Source organism: Chiloscyllium plagiosum, unplaced genomic scaffold, assembly GCF_037043375.1.
Source record: "Chiloscyllium plagiosum isolate Xiang-an unplaced genomic scaffold, Cpla_swu_hap1 HiC_scaffold_49, whole genome shotgun sequence".
Classification (NCBI taxonomy): domain Eukaryota; kingdom Metazoa; phylum Chordata; class Chondrichthyes; order Orectolobiformes; family Hemiscylliidae; genus Chiloscyllium; species Chiloscyllium plagiosum.
In genome coordinates this window covers 8,094,319-8,122,265 of record NW_028270187.1, presented here as the reverse complement: position 1 = coordinate 8,122,265, position 27,947 = coordinate 8,094,319, and the positions used below count along the sequence as shown (strand labels likewise).

The 27,947-nt window shown below is 43.6% G+C and overlaps 1 protein-coding gene and 2 pseudogenes across 1 annotated transcript; 1 reads left to right on the top strand and 2 right to left on the bottom strand.

Moving 5' to 3' along the window:
• LOC148135461 (Fc receptor-like protein 4) overlaps window positions 1-27,947 on the top strand; it is a 451,279-nt pseudogene that overhangs the window by 30,283 nt on the left and 393,049 nt on the right.
• LOC148135466 (putative G protein-coupled receptor 139) lies at window positions 1,848-22,135 on the bottom strand. The gene is made up of 2 exons (XM_087984586.1): window positions 22,003-22,135; window positions 1,848-2,776 (listed from the first exon to the last, which is right to left on the bottom strand). The coding sequence occupies exons 1-2, from the start codon at window positions 22,133-22,135 to the stop codon at window positions 1,848-1,850; spliced, it is 1,062 nt and encodes a 353-aa protein (XP_087840712.1).
• The window catches only part of LOC148135465 (Fc receptor-like protein 2), a 37,094-nt pseudogene continuing 31,369 nt past the window's right edge, over window positions 22,223-27,947 (bottom strand).

Genomic DNA, 27,947 nt, shown 5'->3' with positions numbered 1-27,947 from the left:
AATAAGAAAGGAATGATCACCTTATTGGGATTGCTGTATCGACCCCCTAACTGTCAGAGGGAAATTGAGAAACAAATTTGTAAGGAGATTTCAGTTATCTGTAAGAATAATAGAACGGTTGTGGTCGGGGATTTTAACTTCCCAAACATAGACTGGGACTGCCATAGTGTTAAGTGCTTAGATGGAGAGTATTTTGTTAAGGATATACAAGAAAATTTTCTGAGTCAGTGTGCAGATATACCTGCTAGAGAAAGCGCAAAACACACGATCTACTCTTTGGAAATAAGGCAGAACAGGTGACTGAGATGTCAGTGGGGGAGCACTTTGGGGCCAGAGACCGTAATTTATTAGTTTTAAAGAAGTGATGGAAAAATATTGACCAGATCTAAAAGTTGAAGTTCTTAATTAAAGAAAGGCCAATTTTGAAGGTATTATGCAATAACTTTCAAAAGTTGTTTGGGGCAAATGGCTGGAAAATGGGAAGACTTCAGAAATGACATAACAAGCTTGCAGAGATAGTATATTCCCGTTATGGTGATAGGAAAGTCTGGTAGGTATAGAGGATGTTGGATGACTAAAGAATTTGAAGTTTTGTTGAAGAAGCTGAAGGAAGCACATGTCAATTATAGACAGGATAGATGGAGTGAATCCTTAGAAGAGCATAAAGGCAGTAAGAGTATACTTAAGTGGCAAATCAGGAGGTCAAAAAAGGGACATGAGATCAATTTGGCAAATAGAGTTAAGGAGAATCCAAAGGGTTCCACAAATATATTCGGGTCAACAGGGTAACTCGGGAGAGAAAGGGCCCCTCAAAGATCAGCAAGGCGGCATCTGTGCAGAGCCACATGAGATTGGGAAGGTATTAAACGAGTAATTTGCGTCAGTGATTATTGTGGAAAAAGACATGGAAGATATAGAATGTCGGGAAATATGTGGTGACATCATGGAAAATGTCCATATTACAGAGGAGGAAGTGCTGGATGTCTTGAAAGACATTAAAGTATATCACTACCCAGGACCTGATCAGGTGTACCTAGAACTCTGTGGGAAGCTAGGGAAGTAATTGTTGGGCTTCTTGCTGGGGTGTTTGTGTCATTGGTAGTCACAGATGAGGTGATGGAAGACTGGAAGGTGGCTAACTTGATGCCACTATTTCAGAAAAGTGGTAAGGATAAATGATGGAACTATAGACCAGTGAGCCTGATGTTGGTAGTGGGCAAGTTGTGCGAGGGAATCCTGAGGCACAGAATTTACTTGCATTTGGAAAGGCAAGAACAGATTAAGGATAGTTAGCATGGATTTGTGCATGGGAAATCATGTCTTACAAACTTGATTGAGATTTTTGAAAAAGTAAAAAAGAGGATTGACGAGGCTGAGTGAAGACGTGATCTATATGGATTTCAATAAGGCGTTCAATAAGGGAAACAAGGTTTGATCTCATGGAATACAGGGAGATATAGCCATTTGGATACCGAACTGGCACAAAGGTAGAAGAATTGAATTGAATTGAATCGAATTTATTGTCACATGTACCGAAGCACAAAGAAAAGCCTTGCCTTGCGAGCAACACAGGCAGATCACGAAATTAAGTAGCACAGATAAGTAAATAATAGGTAAAAGCGTCAAACGTCAAGACACAGAGACAGGCTAATATTAACAGTTTGTGAGTCCATTCAGTATTCTAACAACAACAGAGTAGAAACTGTTTCGAAACTAGCTGGTGCATGTGTTCAGGTTTCTGTGCCTTTTCCCCAATGATAGAGGTTGTAGAAAAGCAACGATCTTTGAGAATGCTGGCGGCTTTTCCTCGACAATGGGTCTGATAGTTGGATTCTATAGGTGGGAAGTTAGCCTTTGCGACTGTCTGGGTCGAGTTCACCACTCTCTGTAATCATCATTTGGGTAAAGGGATATTTCAGCACATTCTTCAGTTGCTGTCTGAACTTAGTTTGGGTCACGGCATAAATCGCGGTGTTTGTGCAGCAACTGAGGAGCTGCAGCATGAAGCCCAACTCCTGCACAAAGTTCTCTAGATACACAGACTGATACCCAATATAATACATCCGTCTCCATATAGAATACACCATTAACGTTGACCATAATAGGATGAAATTGGTCGAGATCACAAACAATAAAGTGATAGATTTTTCTCGTTTTCTAATTTCTGTGTCGGACTGAGTGTCCCCATTGGTGCAAGCCCGGAGTCTCCTGCGGGCTCTGCTGGTCACTAAAATGTGTCTGACGGTGAAAACATTGAGCAGCAGAATCAGAAGAAATGGGAGCGTTGGAGTTAGAATGTGGTGGAGAAACTCGATTGTGACCCAGAGACGGGAGAATGCAACATGGCGTATTACCCAACACAACCAGGGGACGTTCCCCAGACGATACCGAGCTGTGAGCATAAAATACCAGAAAAAGTTCTTTAAGCAGCTCAGCACAGTCACTGTTCCCAGAACCACAGCTGCCATTTTCTCACTGCAGTATTTACTTTTCAGCTTCTGGCAACAAATAGCCACAAATCGATCAAAGGTGAAAGTGACGGTGAACCAGACAGAACAGTCAATGGCTGCATAAAGCAGGACGGCATGGATATTACACACGGGGATGTCCAACAGGAAATAAAACTGTTCCCGATAAACAATGGGAATGTGCCTCGAGAGCAGGTCAAGGATAATGACCAGTAGATCTGCCACTGCCATCGCCCCCAGGTAACGTCTAACACATGGAGACAATCCACAATCTTTATAAAGCAGGACGTAGATCGTCACTATGTTAACTATGAGTAAGGAAAACAAACAAATTATACATCAGCCTGGAGACAAAGTTACCAGTTTGATTGAGGACACAGTGAGATATACAAATTTGTCACTGTGTTCAGAGATTTCTTCCAATAATTGGAGCTAAAATAACAAACAGGGAAGTCTGAATTACTGAAAAAAAATGTCTCAACAATCACTAGAAACCATCCCTTCCCAAACACACAAAGACACATCCATAAGAACAAATGGTTTCTAGAACATTCCCACACAGTCGATCTCTTGAGACCAGACACTGGTCACTTCTTCCCTGTTCTTAAAACGGAGGGTGAGAACGTTGCTAACCTGAAGGAATCTTTCCCAGATTCTTGATGAAAATGGAGGTTAGAAATTTCTGTCTTTTTGTCTCAAGTGTCGACAATCCTCTGTCGTGAAGGAATGGAAATGCAGGGAAAACTTAGTCACCCTGACTCAGCGGAATTTGAACCAGTGTCCCCTTTTCATTGGAACGGGATCTCTTCCCTCGGGATTGTATCTTTTGTTCAATTCACTGATTGCCAGCCATTCAAAATAATACCAGGGATAGAATGCTCCCTAAAACGTAAGTTATAGAATGTTCTGGGGAATATTGGTTATGAAAAGTTACGGGAAATGTTGGGTACAGAATGCTCTGGGGAATGTTAGTTATATAATGTTCCAGAGAATGTCAGTATTAGAATGTTCCAGAGAATTCAGTTAGAGAACATTCCACAGAATGGTGTTTATAGACCATTCTGGAACATGTCGGTTACAGAACGTTTCAGGGAATGTCGGTTATAGTACATTCAAGGGAATGTAGGTTATAGAACGTTCTGGGCAAAGTCAGCTATAGAATCTGTTGGAGTCAAAAAGGCCCACATCACAAAGGCCCTTCTGCCCATTAGGTTTGGTGAGACCAAGTCAGCCTTACGGTGGGAATCTCTCCCCAAACTCAACTCAACTGACACTTTGCAACAAAACAGTACGGTTAAGATATTACCTTAAGTGTTTGATGAAAGATCCTGCCATTCCTCACCCCCACTTCATTTTCAATTTTGTGTAACATTCACAAATATAAAATGTTCTGCATATTCGTTTCCCAATATCGCTCTGATCCATGTCTCTCATGCCACTAAATCATTTTCATTTGCCTCAGTGTGTGCACTGATTTCACCAGTCGGTTTTAAGTAGACAACACACATTGAGATCGAGTGCCTTTTATACAGCTTTTTAACCCATTACTCCATTTTCCATTGTCACCTTTATTCCTCATATTGACCCGGACAGTAAACAGTGGACACTGTCATACTCACAGATTCAGTCCTGATGGCTAATGTTTCATGAAGCCCCATCACATTACCTGGGTATATACTGTCCCACCGGCAGGACTGACCCACCAGTAGTTGGGGCATCGTGGGATACAAACGGGAAATGGGTTACCCTGGAATTGCCCAACATTGATTCCACAACCCAGAAAATCTCATGGTAACAGTTCAAAGATGGTCACGAAAATCACCTGATGATTTACATCTGCAGCATTCCACACCACTCCTCCTGATAAATAATTTCCCTTCAATGCTGAAAACAAACCGGAGGAAGCACTGACTTTGAAAAGAACACAGAACGTACTCTGCGTGTGGGACTTCAATGACCATCACCAAGAACGTCTCCACAGGCCCATCATTGACTGAGCAGGGCGAGGTATGAAATATACAACAGCCAGACTGTGGGAACTGATGAGGGAACCAACAAGAGTGAAACATTCTAAACAAATTACTTGTCACTTGCCCTTAAAGGTATCTGGAGGAGCACCCAGCACACAGTCCTAGCGGAGGGAAAGTCTCAGCCTCATATCGAAGATACCGTCAACGGTGTCATGTTTCACTACCTCCTGCGAAGTAGGACATCCTTCTAAAGGGCCGATCAAATAGAAACTGAACATCCATGAGGCAACGTGGGCTATCAGCAGCTGCAGCATCCCGGACTAGATATCTAACCAGCACTGGAAGCTATCCTGGTGACAGAAGTGCATTGATCTATAAACCCAGACTAGACATCTGTCCCGCACTGCAGACCACGGCAGTGCACTGATGTTTAAACCTGAAACAAATATCCATCCAGCATGAGGAGGTGCACAGAACCCATCGTTGCATTATCTATAAAAGTCAACGAGATAGTCTGATCCGCACAGGGAGCTGTACAGTGATCACCAGTGAATTGATCTGTTAACCTGGAAATGTTCTCCTCCCAACAGGTCGAGCAATGTATGCCACCCCAGTAAAACTGTGTCAGATCACTGCCCAGCGTGGGGAAACATGCAGCCCATGTTGGACGTGAAATGATGTGCAGCTCTCATCCAATTACAGCTCCGTATCTCCATTGAGAGATCTGGGACATAAACAGAGAGGGGAAGACTGAGAGACAATATCATAGAAGCATGTGTTCACAGGTTTCATAATGCTGAAACAAAGACATTTCGATAGCATCCTGCAACTTGGTCCAGTTTTGCCAGGAATGATGGGTGAACGGAATGTTGGTGTGAGTTCAGATGGCGGAGAGTTTTAGATGAACATTTGTTCTGCAGCTTTGTAACTGGCAGTGGGGTCAGCAGAGTCATCGACTCATTGGGCTGCATCTAATAATTTGTCTCAGTGACATTTTCATTGAGTTTGAATGAGTTTGAAAACACAGAGATCGTTTGCACGAGGCTGAGCTAGTTTCCTGGTGCTATCTTATCGAATTCACTGCATTAACGACTTAGCGAACCCATGGTGGCCCTGTCATTCAACGCCAGCCCGATTTTCCCACCCATCATGGCTGGATGTACTCACCATCGCTCGGATGCCCCTGGATATTCCGTGATGCTTTGCACTGGTGCCATCTTTAAAAGGACAATGAGCACACTGTTTATCTTTCTCAGTTCAGAACAGGCCTGCACAGTTTACCTCGAGCATGGCAGATAATGGACAATCGCACTACGATTTGTCGGAAGGGGCACAGAAGTCCTGGTGGATGTGCTAGTACAAAGAAGGACCATTTTCTTACCAGAGGCGGCATGGCCTGAGCTCCCCACCCAGCTCAGTATGGTATCTGTGGTCTCAAGAAATACTGGACAAACATCAATAACATTTCTCGCTCTGCCAGGATAAGTGTCACCGTATTCTCTCGGCTCTCTCACCCTCACTGTATATCTATTATAGCACTTACCTTTGAACAAGATCCACCTCTCTCACTTCAGCATGCAACACGTTCCCGCTCTCTCTCCCTCCTCTATACCTCCACAAAAATAGCACTGCATGGATAAAACACTGTGGACTGACTCAATCTGGACACATCACCATTCTCCTCTCCCCACCTACATAAGCACTATCATCAGGGTCACCCTCTCCCACACTCATGCCCTCCCTCCTTTTCTCCCATTCCGGGAGAAACAGCCTGTAATAGAACAGAAAAGGCTAAGCCGGGCAGTGAAATGTCTGATATTTGTTCCCGCCTCCCCCCACCTCTATGCCGCTATTTGGGGAGAACCATGGCATGAGCTGAAGAGGACGGAGACGACTCGTGTGGAGAACCTGAAATATCCACGTCCCACTAACAGAACAAGGAGCAATGTTCGGAGAAGGGTAATTCTCACTTTGAACTCAATGTCAGTGCCGTTTCCCCTTGGCACAACTTAAAAGCCGCAACCATGATGCCATTTCCCTCTTGCGATAAGCTGGTACAAATTGAGTCGCCATGGTCTCAGTAGGCAGGAGGGTGGGCTCACAACACATCATCACCTCCACCTCCTGGGAAGGGAGCACAGAGTCACCCTCCTACACATCCTCCTGTAAACAGTTCAGATACTGAAACTAATCTGCAATATTTACTGCTCTCCTCGCTTGTCCTGGCATCATCAATGATCTGTGTTCATATGCACAGCGTCCTCTGCTCCTACATCCTTCATATAACAGTACATCCTGTTTATATTGTTTTCACTGTTCTTCCCAATAAAGTGTATCACCTCACACTGTTCTGCATTGATCCTCATCTCCCTTATAACCGAACACTACATCAACTTGTTGCTGACTTGTTGGAGTTCCGCACTCTTTTCTGCACACTGTACAATTCATCCAGGTTTGGTATCTGCAAGCGTTGAAATCGTCATAGGGACACACTCCACAGAAATACTGACATACTTAGTAGAATGAGAAAGTAACATCTTGACAGACTGTCCACAGAGCAACAGACATACTGACACATACCAGACAGAGCGAGTGAAATATTGACAAAATGATCAAGGAGCAAAATAATTCCTGGCAGATTGCCCATGTCTGTATGAATGACAATATATTTGTGTGTTTTTAAAGCTTTTGTGAAGATCTGTAGTTCTAGAGCTGTCTGCTTACATTGTTGGTCTATTCGCTGAGCTGGTCAGTTTGTTGGCAGACGTTTTGTCCCCTTTTTAGATGACACCATCGGTGCTCTGTTACCTCATGTAAAGCACTGTTGTACTGTTCCACTTTGAATTGATGTGGTTTTATTTGAGATGTTTCCGGATGGTGCCTGTTAGGGTTTTCAATTGCAGTGGTTTGTATATCTGGTCCAGGTCAGTGTGATTGTTGCTGCAGTTCAGGGAAAGGTATCGTGCTTCCCTTTTTGTTCTTTGCTTGGCCTGTCCAGGTATCATTGTCTAATCCAATTCAAACTCACAGTTCTTGCTGTCTGTGTTTGTGTGGATAGCAGAGAGAGCTGGTCTTGCTGACTGGTTGCTGGTTGTAACTCATGGATAAGGTTCGCTGTTTATCTGCGTGTATGTCCTACTCAGTGCTCATTGTAGTCCCTGCATGGGGTTTTGCAAATTACATTCGTCCTGCACATAGTGGGTATCAGGAGTTTTATTCTAGTAAACAACTGTCTGAGTGGCGGTCGGATTGTGTGCTGTGAAGATGGTCAGAACTGTCTGGCTAATTCCTACATGCTTTTAATGTATGGAAGAGCAGCCAATGTGTTATGGGGTGTCTTGTCTTCTTCATGTTGCTTCTCTGCTACACATCGACTGACGAAGTTGTTATCTGGTTTTAGCAAAGACTTTGTATTGGTGTTCTTCTTCCTCTCTTCACAGTTCAGGGGTGCTGCAGTGTGTCGCTTCTCTCTTGAACACGTTCAAATGCAGCTTCTCTTGTGAGTCTTTGGGTCGTTGATTATCAGTATCTGTGGTCTTTCTGTGCACGTTTGTTTGACATTCATCATTCCTTTGCGGCCATTGCACCTAGGAATGGGAGTTGGTTTTTCTTCTCCTCCTCTCTGGAAAATCTGATTCCAGTGAAAACGCTGTGGATCTTCTGCTATGTTTCTCGATCTCAGCTCTTTTGATTATCACAAAAGAATCATCAAGTTTCCTGACCCATAGTTAGGGTTTGATCTGTGGGAGAGCTATCTGTTTGAGGCTTCTCATTACTGCTTCAGCTATGTGCCCCGAGATTGGTAAACCCGTAGGCGTCCAATTGATTTTCTCATATACCTGGTAATGAAGATAAAGACATAGGTCAAGTAGTTTTAAATGCTATCTTTATTGTTGAGTTCATATTCGTTTTGTCCAAGAGCTTTGCTACATTTACTTTGGCTAAAGTTATGTCAATTGAAGTAAAACGTGCTGTATTATCAAGTGAGACCATGACCTCACCTTTGTCCATATTCAGGTTCCTGATGTTTTCCAGAAATTCATTTGATGAGTCTAGAGAGTGTGAGCTCCACCAATAGTGTGTTGAAGCCCAACGCAGTAGTTCCTTGGCTTGTCTGTGCGTGAGGGTTCTCAGTTGGGAAACAATGTGTCTGAGGGATGTGTTTGGTTTATATACTTTTGGGATTCTGTGGAATTGTGGTGTGTTCGTATCTTCTGATTTCTAACTTTGTACGTCCATCTTCGTTATGAGTCCGCTCCTCTGTAGATTCTGTCGTGTGTTAATCCTGTTAACTATGACTGGTGTCGGGTCTGACTCCCTCTGTTGGTAGGTGTTGGTATCCATGCGCAGTTTCTCTGCCTTACATATGTCATCTGCTCTGACCACTGTCATTCTGCCTTTGTCAATTGGTATTATTTCTATGTTTGTGTCATCTCTTATTCCTTGGAGGGCTTTACTTTCATTTATATTCAAGGTGTTTGTTGATCTTATTCTTGTCAGTGCGGGTACTATAATTTAACTGATGGTCTGCTGTTAAATGTGTTTGTTTTCAGAGTGCTTTGCAGTGCTTCTCGGAAGTCGGTCTGTCTTGCGTCCTTGTGGTTGCAATTGAGTCCTCTCACTAGTACATTTTTCCACTTGTCTGACTGTTGTCTTTTTGAATGTTTCTCACACAGTTGTATATTAGTTTATCTTATTTGCTGTGGGTTAGTGTGGCAAGGTTTTTTTGTAGTGCGGTTCTTTTGTAGTGTGGTTCTGTTCTGTCCAATGGTAATTGCCTGGTCGAACGGCACAGCCCACTGCTGATTGTTTAAACTTAAAATTAACGACTTTTGACACGTAGTTTCTCGTCTGCATCTGTGAAGTCTGTTGTGTTAGGAAACTTGTATCATCCTGTAGCCATTCTGTTTGACTGTCTCTTCAGCTTGTAGATTGTGGATTGATAGTTTGCAATTGACACTGAGTGGTAATAGCTGGTTTCATAAGCAACAGCGAAGAAAGTGGAGATGTTCTTGCTTGCTTCAGTGTATCTCACCACTAGCTCCTTAAAGTTACCAACAACGAATTCCTGCTCATATCTGTAAGTCTGTGTTAGCCTTTATCTATGCGTGTGACGCGTCTGACAATCTCCGTGGTGTTAAAAGTGATGCACCACCCCCACCCCCAAGCAACAGCTGGACTTCACATCCTGCTGCATCTAACATGTTTGGAGAGTATAATACATCAGGGATTCAGTCTGGGAGGGAGAGAGGGAGAGAAGCAGCTCACAGCGCCATCCAAACTGACAACAAACACACGCACACACAGACACACACACGCGCACACACGCACACACACCCATAGACACGCACACATACTCACAGAACCACACACAGACACAAACCCACAGACACACACACACACACACACACACACACATCTAATAAAGGGAGGATTGGAATTGCACAAAGGCGCCCGAGAACGGAAAACGTTCATGTGGAAAAATGCAGCTCTCTCTGCAATGTGGAAATGATTTGGTTTTGAACATCATTTGTGTCACAGAATGTAAAAAGAGTGTTTCCACTGCAACTTTATAAAAGCAGCCTGAATGGACGATTTGGTTAGGAGATAAAATGAATTGTATTGAACGTTCATTAACTTGCAATATTTTACAATTTCTTTTTAAGTGAGAAAGGATTGAAAAATCAGGAAATAGACACGACAGTGGTGAGTAAATTCTCAGCAGCAACATCACTAGGTCTTGGGCGAAAATGCTCTGTGCATCCAAAGGCATTCTTTGATGCATTTTCAAAAAACTAAAACCTGCCTGTTGTGCAGTGCTACATACAAGCGAGCAGAGAGAGATATTGTACGATTCAAACACAACAGGGAGAGACGGGGCGTCAAGCGGGGATAGGCTTTGATCACAAATTCAATGGATTTACTCGAAAAATGACACAGACCTCATTGCATAAATATGCTGGCAAAGATACCCAGATACACAGACAAATACACCAATAGACACAACACATACATAAAGAAATGCACACCGGTCTGGACACTAACACACAGACATGCCCACTCTGTCCGCTTTTCTGTTTTTTTTTCCATCTTCCCCCTACTTTCTTAAAATTACCTGATAAAGAGATGTCGTTGTGGGAAGCAGCTTCGATGGGGATTTGAGCAGTGTCTTCAGAAGCAGCGTGACTACAGCGAAGGCAGGCTTGTGAAGGCTGGAGTGGGCCCATGGATGCGACATGGCTTGGGCTGATTTAGCACGGAGTGGACCGCTGGCTGCAGCATGGCGTGGGTTGGTATAGGCTGCAGTAGGCAACTGCAGTGGCATAGCGTGGGTTGGCGTAGCCTGGCTTGGGCCCCAGGCAGTGGCATTGCATGGGTTAACGTACTCGAAGTGAGACAGTGGTGATGGCATGGCGTAGGCTGGTGTAGCCTGGAGTGAGAATGTAGCAGCAGAGAAGGAAAAGTTGGACACTCTTTAAGTTTGTTGTATAAATTCTGAGTAAATGTAAATGCCGCCTGTGCATGGCAACCGTATGCACTTTTCACTGTATTTAATATTGAATACACGTGATAATAAACAATCAAATACAAAACAAAACACGCAAACTGAAACACATAGCACACCCATACACCGAGAGAGAGAGCAGTGCCTTTATGGCAGAAATCGGTAAGTATTTCATTCATAGAGGCATCAGTAGTCAGTTGGAAAAAGCTGGAATGGCTTTTAGAATTATTTCAGCCCTGGTCAAACAGCACAGTACTCGTCATGTGCCAGTGGACTAATTCAGAACCAATTTCTTATGCTCTTATGACTTTGTTCAGTGAAGGCTGAATTTGGTATTTGATTGAAGAGTGGACATGTTTGAGGGGCTGAGTGATATCTATCTGGTCCTAATTGTGTTGTCATTTGAAAAGCGTGGTGAGGGGAACACGTTTTGAGAATAAGGCATACCTATTTCAGACTGAGAAGATGTGCCTTCATCTTTAGCATTGTGCGATCTGTGGTGTTCTCATTTTGAAGATGCATTCAGGACTGGGTTAAAATAACATTCAAGGTTGGGTTCCAGAGAGCTCTTTTTTGCTCTTCGGATCCCCCTATTAAGTGCACTCCTACACGTTTTATAGTCATCTAGGGATTCAGTTGAACAGTTCCACCTGCCAGCGATAGACGCATGGCCATCTAAATCCTTCTTATTCAGATACACACCCAGATGTCTCTTAAGTATTACAATTATACTCACCTGTACCAATTCCACTGGCAGCTCGTTTCATACATGCATGAAAAGGTTTCACCTCAAATCTTTGTTTTAAAACTTTACTCTTACTTGAAATCAATCCCTTCTAGTTCTGGACTGCTCCAGCCTAGGAAAATAACTTTGGCTGTTGACAGTGTCCTTGCCCCTCAGGGCCTCTTAAGACCTGAGGATGAGAGATGTCGATATTGAACCATATAACATCTGAGAAGAGTACATCGGGGGCGTAGGTGACGGATAGGAGGCTAAAACGAAGTCAATGCATTCATTTTAACTCAGATATTATAAACGCATGCATTTGTTGTACAGAAACTGTGCAGGCACATCCAAACGTGCCTTCAAATGATAAATTATAAATAATTTGTTACGTGAAGCAGAGAACAGGGATATAATCATATCATCTAAAGAATGTTCAAGGAGACCTCACATAGTCCAGTTTGGTGGTCGGATAACATTCTTGGAAATTTTACCTGAGAGAAGGAAAAACTTCGCATGTGTAAGAATCGACGGTCTATTGCTCTCTCCTTTCTTGTTTCTCTACGTAACAATATATGAGAGCTGCGGGATCCTTTCAAGAATAGAAAGAGGTTTGAAAAACTTTGTTCTCCCTTAACATCAGGGATGTGGCTCAGAGAACCATGGAATTTACAGTACAGAAGGATCCATCTTGTCTATGCCTCCTGATTAAGCTACCCAAAAAGCTGAATCATCTAGCTGTATCTCCGTAGCTTTTAAATTTATCACTCATCTGGTGCAGCGCCTTAACACCCTTCAATACAATCATTTTTCCGAATACTTCCGCTTTAATAGTTATGCAGTTTAGCAATTTCTGCCGTTCCCCCAGTTCTCTTGTATTTCAGGAAGGTTTTCTGTTCCATCCTGTATGTAGACACAATCAATGCATTCACCTCACTGGGCAGAGGGAGCCTCTGTCACCTCGTGATACATCAGAGATCGAAACTCTGACACATGATTGATGTGTCACCCCATTCGGCCTGGAAAGTTCCAGAATCAAAAAGGATTTTTTCGTATCAAGAGTGAGCCTCCAGGTTATGCTGAAGGAGGTGGCACAGCTCGGTGAGCTTCTCATTGTTCAACCAGACTGTCTTTACATTTTACACTTGGAATAAATGCAACGTTTCAAATCCCAGAGAGGACACTGCCGTGCCCCGCTCCTCTCTGCTTACACAGCTTCCATTCTATCTAGTTTCTGCTCCATGTTTGAAGCCATGAAGTAGACCCAGATATATTGTAAATGCCGTGCCTATACTTCTTCCAGAGTGGGTTCACCAGACCCTGTGGTCTCCCTGAATGAATGCAGCAGCAAACAACACAAACACAAGAAAGCCATCCACAGCATCCCCACTGGATTACAATGACAGGAGAAAGTCAAATCCGTGTATACATGGCACACCTACTCAGTGTTGAAAATGACTGCCTATTCTATTTCTTTTCCTGGCTCCTAAACTGTTCCATCTCCACACAGTTCCAGTGACTTGAAATATAACAGTTCTCAATAGATTTATTTGACAATGCAACTGCACAATTTTCTGCACCTCAGTCACGCTAACAGCAACATTACTGTTGCCAGTGGAGACGGTTGAATTAGGTATAGAAGCAATTGTCTATCAGTATGATCTCTAAAACATTAATTTATAGAACTATGTAATGGCTCAGAGTCTGGATTCGAAACCGGCCACGGCACATGGTGGAATTCCAACAAATAAAGGGAACTTGAATTCTCAATTCTTCTTCAGCCAATAATATCTGGAGAACAGGAAGGATCTCAAGGTTTATTTGTAATATTCATAAATCTTGACAATGCGAATGGGGGGTGTTGGAGGGTAGGGTAGTTATGTTTGTGGATGACACAACAACTAGCTGGGTAGTTCACAGTGAGGAGGAATGTGTGAGGTTACCGGAGGATATGAACGGGTTGTTCAGATAGCCAGATCAATATGCAATGATACTTAACACTGATAAATGTGAAGACAGGCTGGATTTGCACGCACTTTTCTGTGGAGCAGGGAAGATTGGCGCAGGATGCTGAGGGAGGTGCATTAGAGCAATTAAGGTCTGGGCAGGGTGAACAGATAGCTAATGTTCCCCTTCAGCGAAGAGTCAAAAATAAGGGACACGCTTTTAAAGTAAGAGATGATAAATGATTTTTAGAAATGGTTTTGAACCCTGAGAGTGGTATGTGTCTGGAATGCACTACCTAAGAGGGAGTTTGAGACAGGTAACCTCACAAACTTTATCAACCACCTAGATCAACACTATGTGATGCAGATTCCATCGACCTCTTCTTTATTATATGTTTCTATGTAGTACCAACCATGAAAGTTCTGATATGCCATGAAGCACTAAACAGTGGCTTCCGTTCTATTCCCTCAGCTGCGTTAATTAAATGGTTATACTGCAAATCAGCATCACTGCATGGAGTATCAGCACTTACTCAATCAAGGACAGTCCAGCATTTCTGAAAACATCCATGATCATTCACGTGCACAGTGCCAGAATCATCCAACAGTAGCAGCAACATTATTCTCGTATTGCTTCGATGACACCAACAATATTGTGGTTTTCCCTTCATTGTAATAAATATTCCAAGCTGGGATTTTAATTTTCCTACCAAAGACTGGCAGTGCCAGAGAGTTAAGGGTTTCAGATCGGGTGAAATATGTTAAATGTTTTCAGTCAATTTAGCTCAAGTAACATATAGAGGATCCAAAGTGGGAAGGGGCTAAACTCAATCTACGCTTGGGGAATAGAGCAGGACACATGACGGAGGTAACATTGGGTAGCACTTTGTGACCAGTGACCACAGTTCCAGTAATTGTAAAATAGTTCAGCTCTGCAACCTGTCTATGTGTCTCTGTAAACTGCAATATCCTTCAGCACTATCCACAACTCCACTGACCTTACTGTTATCTGCAAATTTACTTTCCACTCCATCTATGCCCTCATCCAGGTCATTTATAAAAATAACAACCAACAATGGCCCCAAAACAGATCTTTGCGGTTTATCACTAGTAACTGAACTCCAGGATGAAAATTTCCCATCAACCACCACACTCGGTCTACGTTCAGCCAGCCAATATCTGATCCAAAATGCTAAATCAATCTCAATCCCTTTCCTCCGTAGTTTGAACCGTGGGGAACATTTACAAAGACCTTACTGAAATCTATATGCACAGCATCAACCGTTTTACCTCCATCCACCTTTTTGGTCACCTTCTCAAATAATTTAATAAGGTTTGAGAGGCACAAAACTATCCTTCACAAAAGCATGTTGACTATCCTGAGTCAACTTATTCATCTCTAATTGATAATAAATCCTCTGTCTTATAACCTTTTCCAACATTTTACCCTCAACCGAAGTAAGGCCCACTGGTCTATAATTACTAGGGTTGTTTCTACTTCCCTTCTTAAACAAGGGGACAACATTTCCTATATTCCAGTCTTCTGGCACTATTCTTGTAGAAAATGATAACACAGAAATCAAAGCCAAAGCCTATGCAATCTCTTTACTGGCTTCCCAGAGAATCCTAGGATAAATGCCACCCGGCCCAGGGCACTTATCTGTTTTCACACATTCAAAACCTGCTAATACCTCCTCTTTGTGAACATCGATCCTGTTTAGTCCAGTAGACTGTATCTAATTATTCTCCTCGCAAACATTATCTTACAGGTGTGAATACTGACGAAAAATATTCATTTTGCATTTCCCTATCTCCTCAGACTCCACGCACAACTTCGCACCACTGTCCTCGATTGGCCCTAAACTTTCTCTCATCATTCTTCGATTCCTGAAATACTTAAAGAAAGCTTTAGATTTTCCTAGATCCTATCTGCCAACCATATTCTCCTCCTGGCTTTTCTTAGCTCTTTCTTTAGGTTCAAAGTTTAGGTGAATAACACGAGGCTTTCTTTAGGTCTTTCCTGGCTAGCTTGTAACTTTCAAATGCCCGAATTGAGCCTTAACGTCTCATTCGAACATAAGCCTCCTTTTTCCTCTTGATAAGAGATTCAACTTCTTTAGTAAACCACCGCTCTCTCGCTCAACCATTTCCTCCCTGCCTGACAGGTACGTACTTACCAAGAACACGAGGTAGCTGTTCCTTGACTCAACTCTACATTTGAAGTGTGCCCATCCACTATCCCCTTCCTATTCACGTGAGAAAAAGAACAGGAAATAACATCAACACAGCAAATGACATCACCACAAGAAATGACATCACCAACCCCAGGAAACCTAAACACATAAACAGAAAGCGGGTCATGAACCCCAGTGCTTCACTGGAGGCTCTCTGATTATGTTACTGAGTATGGTGACACCATGTCTGACAACGAACCTTCCAGCTCAGTGAGCAAACGTGCAACCAGAACCTTAATGTGCGCTACACATTTTCTCAAAATTCGATAACCGAATTGTGGTCACCATCACAAAAGCGCTCACCTATCTCCAAATCTAACACCTGACCAGGTTCATTACCAAATCCAATGTGGCCTCACCCCTTGTTAGCCTGTCTACGTACTGTGTCAGGAAACCATCAGATGCATATTGGACAAAAACTGACACATCCAAACTACTCGAACTATCGCATTTCCAGTCAATATTTGGGAAGTTAAAGACCCCATTAAAAACATTACCCTATTACTCTAGCTCCTATACAGAATCTTTTTTTGCTATACTTTCCTCTACATCTCTGGAGCTATTCGGAGGATGATAGAAAGCTCTCAACAGGGTAACCTTTCCTTTCCTGTTTCTAACTTCAGCCCATACTACCTCATTAGACGAATCCTCAAATGTCCTTTCTGCCAGCGTAATACTGCCCGTGACTAATAGTGACCTTCCTCCCCCTCTTTTACCATCTTCTCTCTTCTTACTGAGACATCTAAATCACAGGAACTGCAACAACCATTCCTGTCCCTGCGCTATCCATGTCTCCAAAATTGCCACAACATTTAATTACCAGGTACCAACCCATGTTGGAAGTTCACCCACCTTATTCCACATGCTCCTGGCGTAGACACACTTCGAACCACACTCCTGCCTGCCAGTGAACTCATACACAGATCTGGAAACCTTATTTCTGACCTCACTACTATTAACCTCCTGGACACTGGAACTACAGTTTGGTTTCCAATTCCCCTGCTGAATTAATAGGCCATGTAGCACCAGTACCTTGTTACACAGTAACATTATCAGTCTGATCAGCTTCCTTAAGCAAGTAACACAGGAAATGGGAGATTCACTGCAGTGGGGTATACTGGAATAACACGAGGCTATTTAGCACCTCACGTTTGCCTTTCCATTCAGTAAAATCAGAGCTCATCTGCTTGACACCTCAAGTTCTCTTTCATGCCTAATTCCTTGCAGCCCTCAACTCTCTAATGTGTCAAAATGCATTTACACAACGCTCCCCCCAAATATTTCGGTGATGTAGTTCGACTAATTATCTGGGATTAGAGTCCTACCAGTCACTACACTCTGAGAGAGGGAAGCACTCCCAACACATATGCCTTGAACTGTTGACATGAACAAATGCTATGAACACAGCATAAAAGTGACTGACCCTGATATCATGACGGTACTTGACTGAGCAAAGTGTCATGAAGTCTGAACGAAATTGATATTAATGAGACTCAGTTATAAACTTCCAACTAGTTAGGTAATCCAGGACACAATGTGATTGCTGGATATCAATCATCTCAGTCCATGGATATCTCTGTGGGCGATCCTCAGAGCAGCTTCCTCGGCACAAACATCTTCAGCTGTTTAATCAATACATTTCCCTCCATCATGTGAACAGAAGTGGAAATGTTCAGTGAAGATAGCACAATGTTCAGAATAATTTATCACCCATTCAGAAGCTAAAGTATCAAAACCTGGACAACATTCAAGCTTGTGTTTTTAACGTGTAGGTAACATTCATGTAACAGCATTGCCAGATAGTGCACACTTCTAGGGTAAGAAAAGAAGAGCTCAGTCAGCATCTCAAACTGGTTTCACAAGAATATGAGAAAGCCATTAAGCCAAACGAGCTTATTGGATAAGAGGAGGCACAGCCCATGCACTCTTTCCTGCCTGTTACACAGGAAGAGATAAAATTAAACTGGAAATGTTGGAATTCAAAGTCGACAAACAGGAGGCTGGGAGAACACACCAAGCCGAGAAGCATCAGGAGATTAGAAGTTAACAGCTTGTTTATAACCCTTCTTCAGTTCTGGAAGTGGGGGTGAAGGGAGCTGCAGATAACGAGGTATAGGGAAGGGTGGAGCGGGGTGGTGAGGTGGGGGTAGGTGAACACAGATAAAGGGTACGACGTTTTTGGTTGATGGGAGGAATGAATCTGGTTGGTAGCTGGAAGAAAGAGTCTTTCTGAGGAATGGAAGGGAGGAGGGAGGGCAAAGGAAGGGAGGTTGTTTGAAAGTGGAGAATTCAATATTGAGTCGTTCTGACTGTAGGGTGCCCAGGCGGAAGATTGGGTGTTATTCATCCAATGTGCAGATTGAGTCGTTGTGGAGGCCAAGGGTGATCATGCCGGAAGGAGAGTGGGAAGGGGAATTAAAATGGATGGTAATTGGAAGGTCCTGTCGGCCCCTGAGGATCTGGCTGCAAAGCTCAGTGAACCATTCACTAAGTTTACGTTCCATCTCCCTGATGTACAGAAAACCACATCAGGAGAATCAGATTCAGAAAACTATTTTGGATCCCACCACCTGTTACATCTTCCACGAGAACCATTCCCTTCGCCAGTCCTTGGTTTGTACCACAATCTCCTCCAGTTCCCCCAGGTACCTTGCACTGCCATCAGAAAAGATGCAGCACCTGCCGGTACATCACCCCCCTAAATTCCATCCAGGGCCTTAAACCTGCTTCCAGGTGAAACAGAAGTTCAGCTGCATCTCCTCAAAACTTGCTTACTGCATTCTGTGCTCCCAAGGTGGTCACAAGCCACATTGGGGTGATCGAATGTAAACTAAGTGCACGTTTTGCTGAGCATCGCAGATGGGCCCCTAGGGCCTGACTGAACCTCCACCAAGTGCCCATTTCATTTCACCCTCCCACTCTGTCTCTGACATGTCCTTTATTGATATAGTGAGACAGTCTGCAAGGTAGAGGAACAGCATCTTATCTTCTGACTGGGCAGCCTACTGCACAGAGGACTCACCAGTGAGTTTTTCAGTTTGAAATAACCTGCCCAGCCATGCTCTAAATCCTTTTCCGTTCCCACCTCCTCTCTTCCATTCCACCAGATTCATTCATCCCATCGACCAACCTAGTTTTGCCCACCACTTGTGACCGCCTTGCCCGACTGCATCATTTTGCTGATCTCTGAACTATCCCTCTTCTCTCTTTATCTGAAGAATGATTATACCTGAAACATTGACTTCTCCACCTCCTGATGCTACCTGACTTCCAGCCTCCTGCTTGTCTACTATTACACAGGAAGACAAGTCTTGCCAGCATGTCACACTGGTAAACAGGAACCATGGGTCGTCCAATACTGTCGTTGAACCTCTTCCATGGGACCAGAAGAAGGACTTTCAGCCCCTCGAGAATCTAACACATGGACAGCACAGGCCATTCAGCCCCGCAAATTTGATAAATAGGAATAGGAGAATGTCATTGATGCTTCAACACGACTAACCACTGAAGCAGAGATTGCACAGATAGACTGCTTCATGTTGTTCGTCCTGGTTCCATTTCTATTAACACACTCGTGTTACTTTAACGTGGTTTGCTGATGGTGAGGAGGGAAAGTGGACGGTTTGTGCTAAGTCTCAAGGGGACATCTTCCATCTCTGAGAAGACAGAGCAGTGTTCTGTACGGAGTTCAGATGCTCGTGGGAACGGCCAAATCTTTCAGATTGTGGCTGCTGATAGATTTGTAAACAACATGATATTGCAGGGTCAGACACCAACAGCACATTGAGATGGCAAAAATTCATTCAATGCCAGGAACTCTCTTTCAACCCAAATCGGGGCTCCACAGACATACTTACACTTTCACTGAGTCATAGCGTCATACATCACGGAGACAGGAAGTTCAACCAAAGCTGATCCATGCTGACCAAACTCTTCACCCACGCTCACCCCATTTCCCTACACTTGACCAATATCCATCTCAGGTTTTCTAATCCATGTGTTCGTCCAACTGAAAACACGCGTCACAGATTAAAAACTCATTCCCTTCAAGCTCTCCTCACTGTAGCATAATCGCAGGGATTAGTCTGGCAAAACTCCTTTACACTATCTCATTGTGGCAAGGAGATCATTTCTTACAAAGGAGAGAAATTCTGTACACAGAGTCTCAATAACACTTCACAACTGCAGGAAGGTGTCTTTACTCCTATAATCATTTTGCAATGAAGAGCAGCCTACCATTTACTGTGCTGATTATCTGCCGTGAGTACAAATTCTGTTAGTGACTCATCACCAAAGACATCCAGCTTCTTTTCACCAAGAACACTTCCCATCCTCTTACCTTCTACTAAATACAAAATGAGAAGGATGGCATTTTTTGCCAAATTCTTTTTATTTTACCTCGCGAACAGCTGTTCTTGAAGCACAGTCACGCCAAAAGTAGCATCATTATTACCAATGGAGGTGTATGGAGATGTTGGGTAGGCGATGGCCTAGCGCTATTATCTCCAGAATATTAATCCAGGGGGCCAGGTAATGACAGAGAGTCCGGATTTGAATCCTACCGTGTCAAACAGCGGAATTTGAGTCAATAAAATCTCAGGAATAAATAATCTAATGAAACAATGAAGCCATTGTCGATTGTCAGAAAAATTTTACCTGGCACTCTAATGCCCTCAAGGGAAGGAATTCTGCCATCTTCACCTGGTCGGACTTACGTGTGACTCCAGTCCCACAACAATGTGGTTGACTCTCAATTTCCCTTTGAAATGGCCAAGCCAGCCACTCAGTTATATCAATCACTACAAAATCTCAAATAAGTGAAACCTGACTGACCTAAGCACTGACTAATTACAACCCAAGGATGGCAGTGATTCAGGAAAGTAGCGCACCAATACCTTCTCAAGGACAATGAGGAAAGAGAATTAAATGTTGGCCCAGCATCCCATTAATAAATAAAAGAAGATGATCACACTCAGGGAAGAGAGACAAAGGGACATAACTTTAAAGAGGGATTTTGATATGTACCCTATATGAGTATGATATTTAGCAAAGTGCGAACATGAGAAAATAAATAATATTAACTTCGTATTTTATTTCCATTCCACCTATCAATCCTTTCTTTGCTCCTTCTTTTCTCTCTCTCTCTTTCTTCATCTATTCCACTCACACTTGCTCCCCTTCACAATCGACATCCCTGTCACAAACATTAATCATACCATTTCTTAACTGTGTTATGTTCTGATGTGTGGTCAGTGGACTTGAAATGTCAACTCTGTTTTTCTCTCGACCCAAGGCTGTAAAATTTGCGTTGCTCTGGCATTTTCTCGTTCATATTGCTTCAGATCTCTAGCATCAATGTTTGTTTTTTTAAACCTTTAAGCTTGTTATATGGGATATCTGCATTTGTTGATCTCATTAAATGCCATTTATCGTGAGGCCATTCCTCAAGGCACATTGTTGTGGGTCTGAAGTCAGTCTTAATTCAGACCAGGTGATAATGCTAGATTTCTTTACCAAAGGACATGAGTGAATAAGATCAGCTTTTCGAGAAAATGCTGGTGGTTTTATGGTTGACATTAGTGAAATTCGTTTTTATTTCCAATTCCTGTCATTTATTTGAAGATCTGACAGCAACAGTGGAAGGATGTGAAACACTATCTTTTGCTTAATCACCTGTGCTTGTGAATTACCTGTCTAGAGACGTTACTACTTTGACTCAGTGCCCCTATCGTGAAGTTACTTTAGAAATGAGAAAAATATTTTGATTGAAACAATTGTAACTGGAAGAATGCTCAGAAGAGAGCTTTAACCGTAAAGTCTTAACTTTAACAAGGCATAGATAATGGCATGGCTTCAACTGCATTGACAGTGAGATGGGAACTGGGGATGTTTTGTAGACCTGATAGCTTTGGTAATGGAGAGAATGCAGAGACGTAAATCAATTCAGGCTAAGGGCACTCGGGATTCTGAACAGTCTTGCTCTCAAATGCTTGTGAAGGCGGGGAATAGGGTCTGACATTTGGGTAATGAATTGAGTTTGCAATTGAAACTGAAGGAACTAGTTTCTGTCCTCGTCAAGTACAGATATCATAAATACCAATGAAGTTCAACATAGTTTATGTAATTAATAAATGGACAGAGATATAGAGACTTACCAGGAACACCAACAATAGCGAGAATGGGATAGTAACCTGCTTGAATAATCCTCAGCACACCTTCTATCCGGTATGGTAATATTGACCAAACAGAAGAGATTAAATATAGACCCCAGGATAAACTTCTTTCCATTGTTGTAATATTCCAGTCTACTGTTCACAGGTTCTGATTGCTGCCATCCCTGTCTCTGCCGCTGCTGATTCTTCTTAATGTCGGAGTTCAAGCATCTGGTGCTACAATGGGATAAAACAGTGGAAAAAAAAAATCCTTATTAAGAGAAGAGAGAAATCCTCCAGTGACACAGTTAGAATCCATGGAGACATATGGCAATCACAGTCACTGAACAAACAGTTCCAGTTAACCCGTTTTAAAACAACACGTTCAAATCACAATAAGAACTTGTCTGGATTGGATGTTGACATCGCTGGTCTTTAGTCTCATCTCCCATCACTAATGGCTCTAGCGAAGGTAGTTGTGAGGAAGAATGATGGATGTTGTCTTATTGCAGGCGAGATAATACTGTTGTGTTGTCCATGTGCAATGCTCTAACCTCCTTAACTCCCATAGACATCCACTCCCCAATAAAAACACAATCAAGTTGTTGTTACTGTGCTGATTCCTCCTCTACTAGATCAGGCGCCAATCAACAGATTATCAGTGGGCACATTTGCCATGACCATACACGGGAAGTGTGGATTTGTCTGGACATTCGTCTTATTCCTCTAATTAGGCAATTTTATGTCTTCAAAACACAACACACTTCAGCTTTCTTTATATGAAATCACAAGCATCAGAAGAGAGTTTATTAGTTTTAAAGTAGTAAAACGGGCATTTTGATGACTTCAGTCCAAAGGCAAATGTGGAATGTCCTTGTGCAGGACAACCCATGGATTGCTTAATCAGGGACAGAATGAGTATGGCATTGGCTAAGAGACAGAAAGGAGTGGCTGTGGAGACCAGAGAGGAATACAGTAAGACCTCCTAGTTACGACTATTCCATCTCTGACAAACAGAATGAAATTCAATGCAAACCAAAGAACAAATGATATTTCGGGGATGGATGCCAAACAGCAATGTGCATACACCACGACAATTTTATATGTGATGTAGGGAATTATATTACATATAATCACAGGTCATACAGGTTTTAGATTGTTCCTTTCTGGACAAGATATTCAGAATTAACAACAGACACAGATAACAAAATGTGTAGAGTTACAAGGAGATCACAGTAGAGTAACAGTTGGGATGTACCTCATTCCAAGCTAGTACAGAGATGATGGGCGGAGTGACCATCATCTTTGGTATAATTATTCTGAGAAATGTACGAAAAGCTTACAGAGCCTGAAGAGACAAGGTTATTCATCAAGGATACGGATGGTGTCCGCATCATTTAATTCCTGTTGTTTCATAAAAGATGGTGTCTCTAAAATGTCTTCCAAATCAAAATAAATTTGCTTATATTCGCACATTTAAGATGATATTGATAAGTGCATTTTTTGGGGGGGAACTTAAAGAAGAAACGTACTTCAGTGTAACACAAGTCTCACCGGCACAAGTACGTGGAACAGGAAATGAGCATATTTTCCAAATATAACGGGGTTCAACATGTCGTCCCATCAACAAAGTTAAAATATTAGAGATAATGGAAATCTGAAATACAAGCACAAAATAGTGTAGAAATGCAACAGGAGAGGTTGTTCCTGCTCATACAAGGAACTAAAACAAGGGGGTTGGTGGGGAGAGGAGAGTGGACAGATTTAAATTGATATGGAAACAAATGAGGGTCGGAATCAACATGAGAAATAAACCTTTTCAGCCAGCGAGTAGTTAGGGTGCAGAGTCCATTGCTTGAAAATGTGGCAGAGACAGGTTCAATGCAGAAGAGGCGTTGGATGAAAATGGGCTGACATGTATATGGGAGGAAAGGCAGAAGGGAATACACTTCTGTCAAGCTGTGCAGAAAGATGCTGGTTTTAATCAATCGTAACATACCTGTACCATCTGACTGATACATTCAATTCTAAATATTCCTGGTGGAGTAGAGCTGTGGTTGACAAAGCTTTTGTGTTAGCTGTATATGTGTTGGACTATATTAGCTCACTGAAAGCATACAGCACATATAAAGGGAATGGTGAAGTTCAGTAAGGAATCCCATAACACATTGAACAGCAGAGCAGAATCGATGGGCTGAATGACCTGATTCTGCTGCTATGTGCAGTAAACCACCAACGGATTGGACCCACCATTTATTGTTCCAAAGCCTAATTGTCCAAAAGGGAAGTTAGTGTCAACCACGTCGTTGAGGGTCTGAAGTCACGTGCACGTCCAGACTAGATAGGGAAGAAGATTTCTCTACCTGAAGGACACCACTGAATCAGATTGCTTTTCATTCTGAGATATGTTATCACAGTTTTACACTCACTATTAGTAAAACAAAGTTAAAAATCTCACAACACCAGGCTATGGTTCAACAGGTTAATTTGGAAGTGCAAGCTTTACAAATACTACTCCTTCATCAGGTAGCTAGAGGACCACTAGCTACCTGATGAATGAGCAGAGCTCTGAAAGCTTGTACTTTCAAATAAACCTGTTGGATTACAATCTGGTGTTATGAGAATTTGCAAATTTTTCCACCCCAGTCTAACACCAGCTCCCCCACTTTATGTTAGTAAGATGATCGCCAAGTTTGTGGCTAACGTGAAAATAGATGGGAATGCGAGTGGTGAGCGTGCCATTAAGTGGGACACCGATGGAGTTAAGTGAATGGGCAAAAAACTTTAACTTGTGGAAATATAAGGTGATGCAGGAAGAAAAGAGGAGTTGAAGATTATCTAAATAGAGAAAGATGGCAGAAAGCTATGAGTCTGAGGGATTTGACAGTCCTCATCCGTGAATCGCAAAATGATAGTGTTTAAATTCAGCAGGTAAGACCAGATCGTAAGATTTTGTAGCAGATTTAGGGCCATTTGGTCTCCTCTGCCGTTCGAACATGGATAATATCTTTCTCAATCCTATTCTCCTGCTATCCCCCCATTACCATTGATCCCCTTATTAATCAAAATCTATCCATCTTGGTCTTAAAGACGCTTAATGAGTTGGTCTCCACAACCCTCCATGGCAGTGAGTTTCACAGATTCATCACCTTTTGGCTGAAGAAATTCCTCCTCAACTCAGTTCTAAACGGTCATTCCTTCAATCCTCGTCTCCCCTTCTCGTGGAAACGTCTTCTTCATCCCACTCTATTCAGGCCTGTCAGTATTCTCTAATCTTCAATTTGATCTTTCTTCAAAACTTCATCAAGTACAGACCCAGAGTCCTCAACTGCACCTCAATTGACAAACCCTTCATCTCCCAGATCATTCTTGTAAACCTCCATTGCACCTCCAAGCATGCTAGTGCATCCTTCCTTAGATACAGGGCCTAAAACTGCTCATAATATTTCAAATGCGGTCTGACCAGAGCCTCATACATCATCAGCAGTATATCGCTGCTCTTGTATTCTAGCCCTCTTAAAATGAATGTTGACGTTGCGTTTGTTTTCCTCACTGCTGACTGAAACTGCCTGTTACTCTGAGGAGAATCTTGAACGAGAACTCCCAAAGTACTTTGTGTTTCAGATTTCCCTAGTCTTTCCCCAGGAAATCGTTTATGTTTCTTCCCACCAATGTGTATAGGGAAGGCAAATGGAATGTTGACCTTTATTTCAAAGTGAATGTAGTGTAAAAGTGGGGGTGTTTCTGCTAAAACTGTACAAGTCACTAGTCAGACCATGCCTTGGACAAGGTTTGGAGGACTCATATCTGAGGGAAGATAAGCTGGGTATTGGAGTCAATTCAGAGAAGGTATGATCCCAGCTACGAACTAGGTTGGTCCTGTCCGATGAAGGAGTAGATTGGGACTGTCCTCATTGGAGTTTAGAAGAAGAGGCAACCTTATTGAAGATTCTTCGAGAGACTTAACAGGGGAGATTCAGAAAGAGACTTGGCCACTTCTATGAGTGAGTCTGGGATCAGCGGGGATCCCTGACTCACCCATACAAGAACAAAGGAACAAAGGAAGCACCGCCCGTTTCTACCTCCTGCCCAAAATCCACAAACCTGACTGCCCCGGACGACCCATCGTCTCAGCCTGCTCCTGCCCAACCGAACTCATCTCGGCATACCTCGACACGGTCCTGTCCCCATTAGTCCAAGAACTCCCCACCTACGTTCGTGACACCACCCACGCCCTCCACCTCCTCCAGGATTTCCGCTTCCCCGGTCCGCAATGCCTCATCTTCACCATGGACATCCAGTCCCTGTACACCTCCATCCCCCATCACGAAGGACTCAAAGCACTCCGCTTCTTCCTTTCCCGCTGTACCACCCAGTACCCTTCCACCGACACCCTTCTTCGACTGACCGAACTGGTCCTCACCCTGAACAACTTTTCTTTCCAATCCTCCCACTTTCTCCAAACAAAAGGAGTAGCCATGGGCACCCGCATGGGCCCCAGCTATGCCTGCCTCTTCGTAGGGTATGTGGAACAATCCATCTTCCGCAACTACACTGGCCCCACCCCCCATCTTTTCCTTCGCTACATTGATGACTGTATCGGCGCTACCTCGTGCTCCCACGAGGAGGTTGAACAGTTCATCCACTACACTAACACCTTCCACCCCGACCTCAAATTCACCTGGACAGTCTCGGACTCCTCCCTCCCCTTCCTAGACCTTTCTGTTTCTATCTCAGGCGACCGAATCAACACGGACATCTACTACAAACCAACCGACTCCCACAGCTACCTGGACTACACCTCCTCCCATCCTGCCCCCTGTAAAAACGCCATCCCATTCTCCCAATTCCTTCATCTCCGCCGCATCTGCTCCCAGGAGGACCAGTTCAAAATACGTACAACACAGATGGCCTCCTTCTTCAAGGACCGCAATTTCCCCCCCGACGTGGTCGACGGTGCCCTCCACCGCATCTCCTCCACTTCCCGCTCCTCCGCCCTTGAGCCCCGCCCCTCCAACCGCCACCAGGACAGAACCCCACTGGTCCTCACCTACCACCCCACCAATCTCCATGTACAGCGCATCATCCGCCGTCACTTCCGCCACCTCCAAACAGACCCCAGCACCAAGGATATATTTCCCTCCCCTCCCCTATCAGCTTTCCGTAGAGACCACTCCCTCCGCGACACCTTTGTCAGATCCACACCCCCCACCGACCCAACCTCCACTCCCGGCACCTTCCCTTGCAACCGCAGGAGGTGCAACACTTGCGCCCACACCTCCCCCCCCCACTTCTCTCCAAGGCCCCAAAGGAAACTTCCATATCCGCCACAGATTCACTTGCACCTCCACCCACATCATCTACTGCATCCGCTGCAGCCGGTGTGGCCTCCTCTATATTGGGGAAACAGGCCGCCTACTTGCGGAGCGATTCAGAGAGCACCTCTGGGCCAACCGGACGAACCAACCCAACCAACCTGTAGCACAGCATTTCAGCTCCCCCTCCCACTCCACCGAGGATATGCAGGTCATTGGACTCATCCACCGCCAAACCACAACAACCCGACGGTCGGAGGAGGAGCGTCTTATCTTCCGACTGGGAACCCTCCAACCGCAGGGGATGAACTTGGACTTCACCAGTTTCTTCATCCCCCTCCCCCCACCTTGTCTCAGCCGGATCCCTCCAGCCTGGCACCGCCTTCCTGACCTGCAGTCTTCTTCTTGACCTCTCCGCCTCCATCCTACTCCGACCTATCACCCTCACCTTGACCTCTTTCCACCTATCACATTTCCAACTCTCCTCCTCCAAGTCCCTCCTCCCTACCTTTTATCTTCTCCTGCTGAACACTCTCTGCTCATTCCTGAAGAAGGGCCTGTGCCCGAAACGTCGAATCTCCTGTTCCCTGGATGCTGTCTGACCTGCTGTGCTGTTCCAGCAATAAAGTTTCA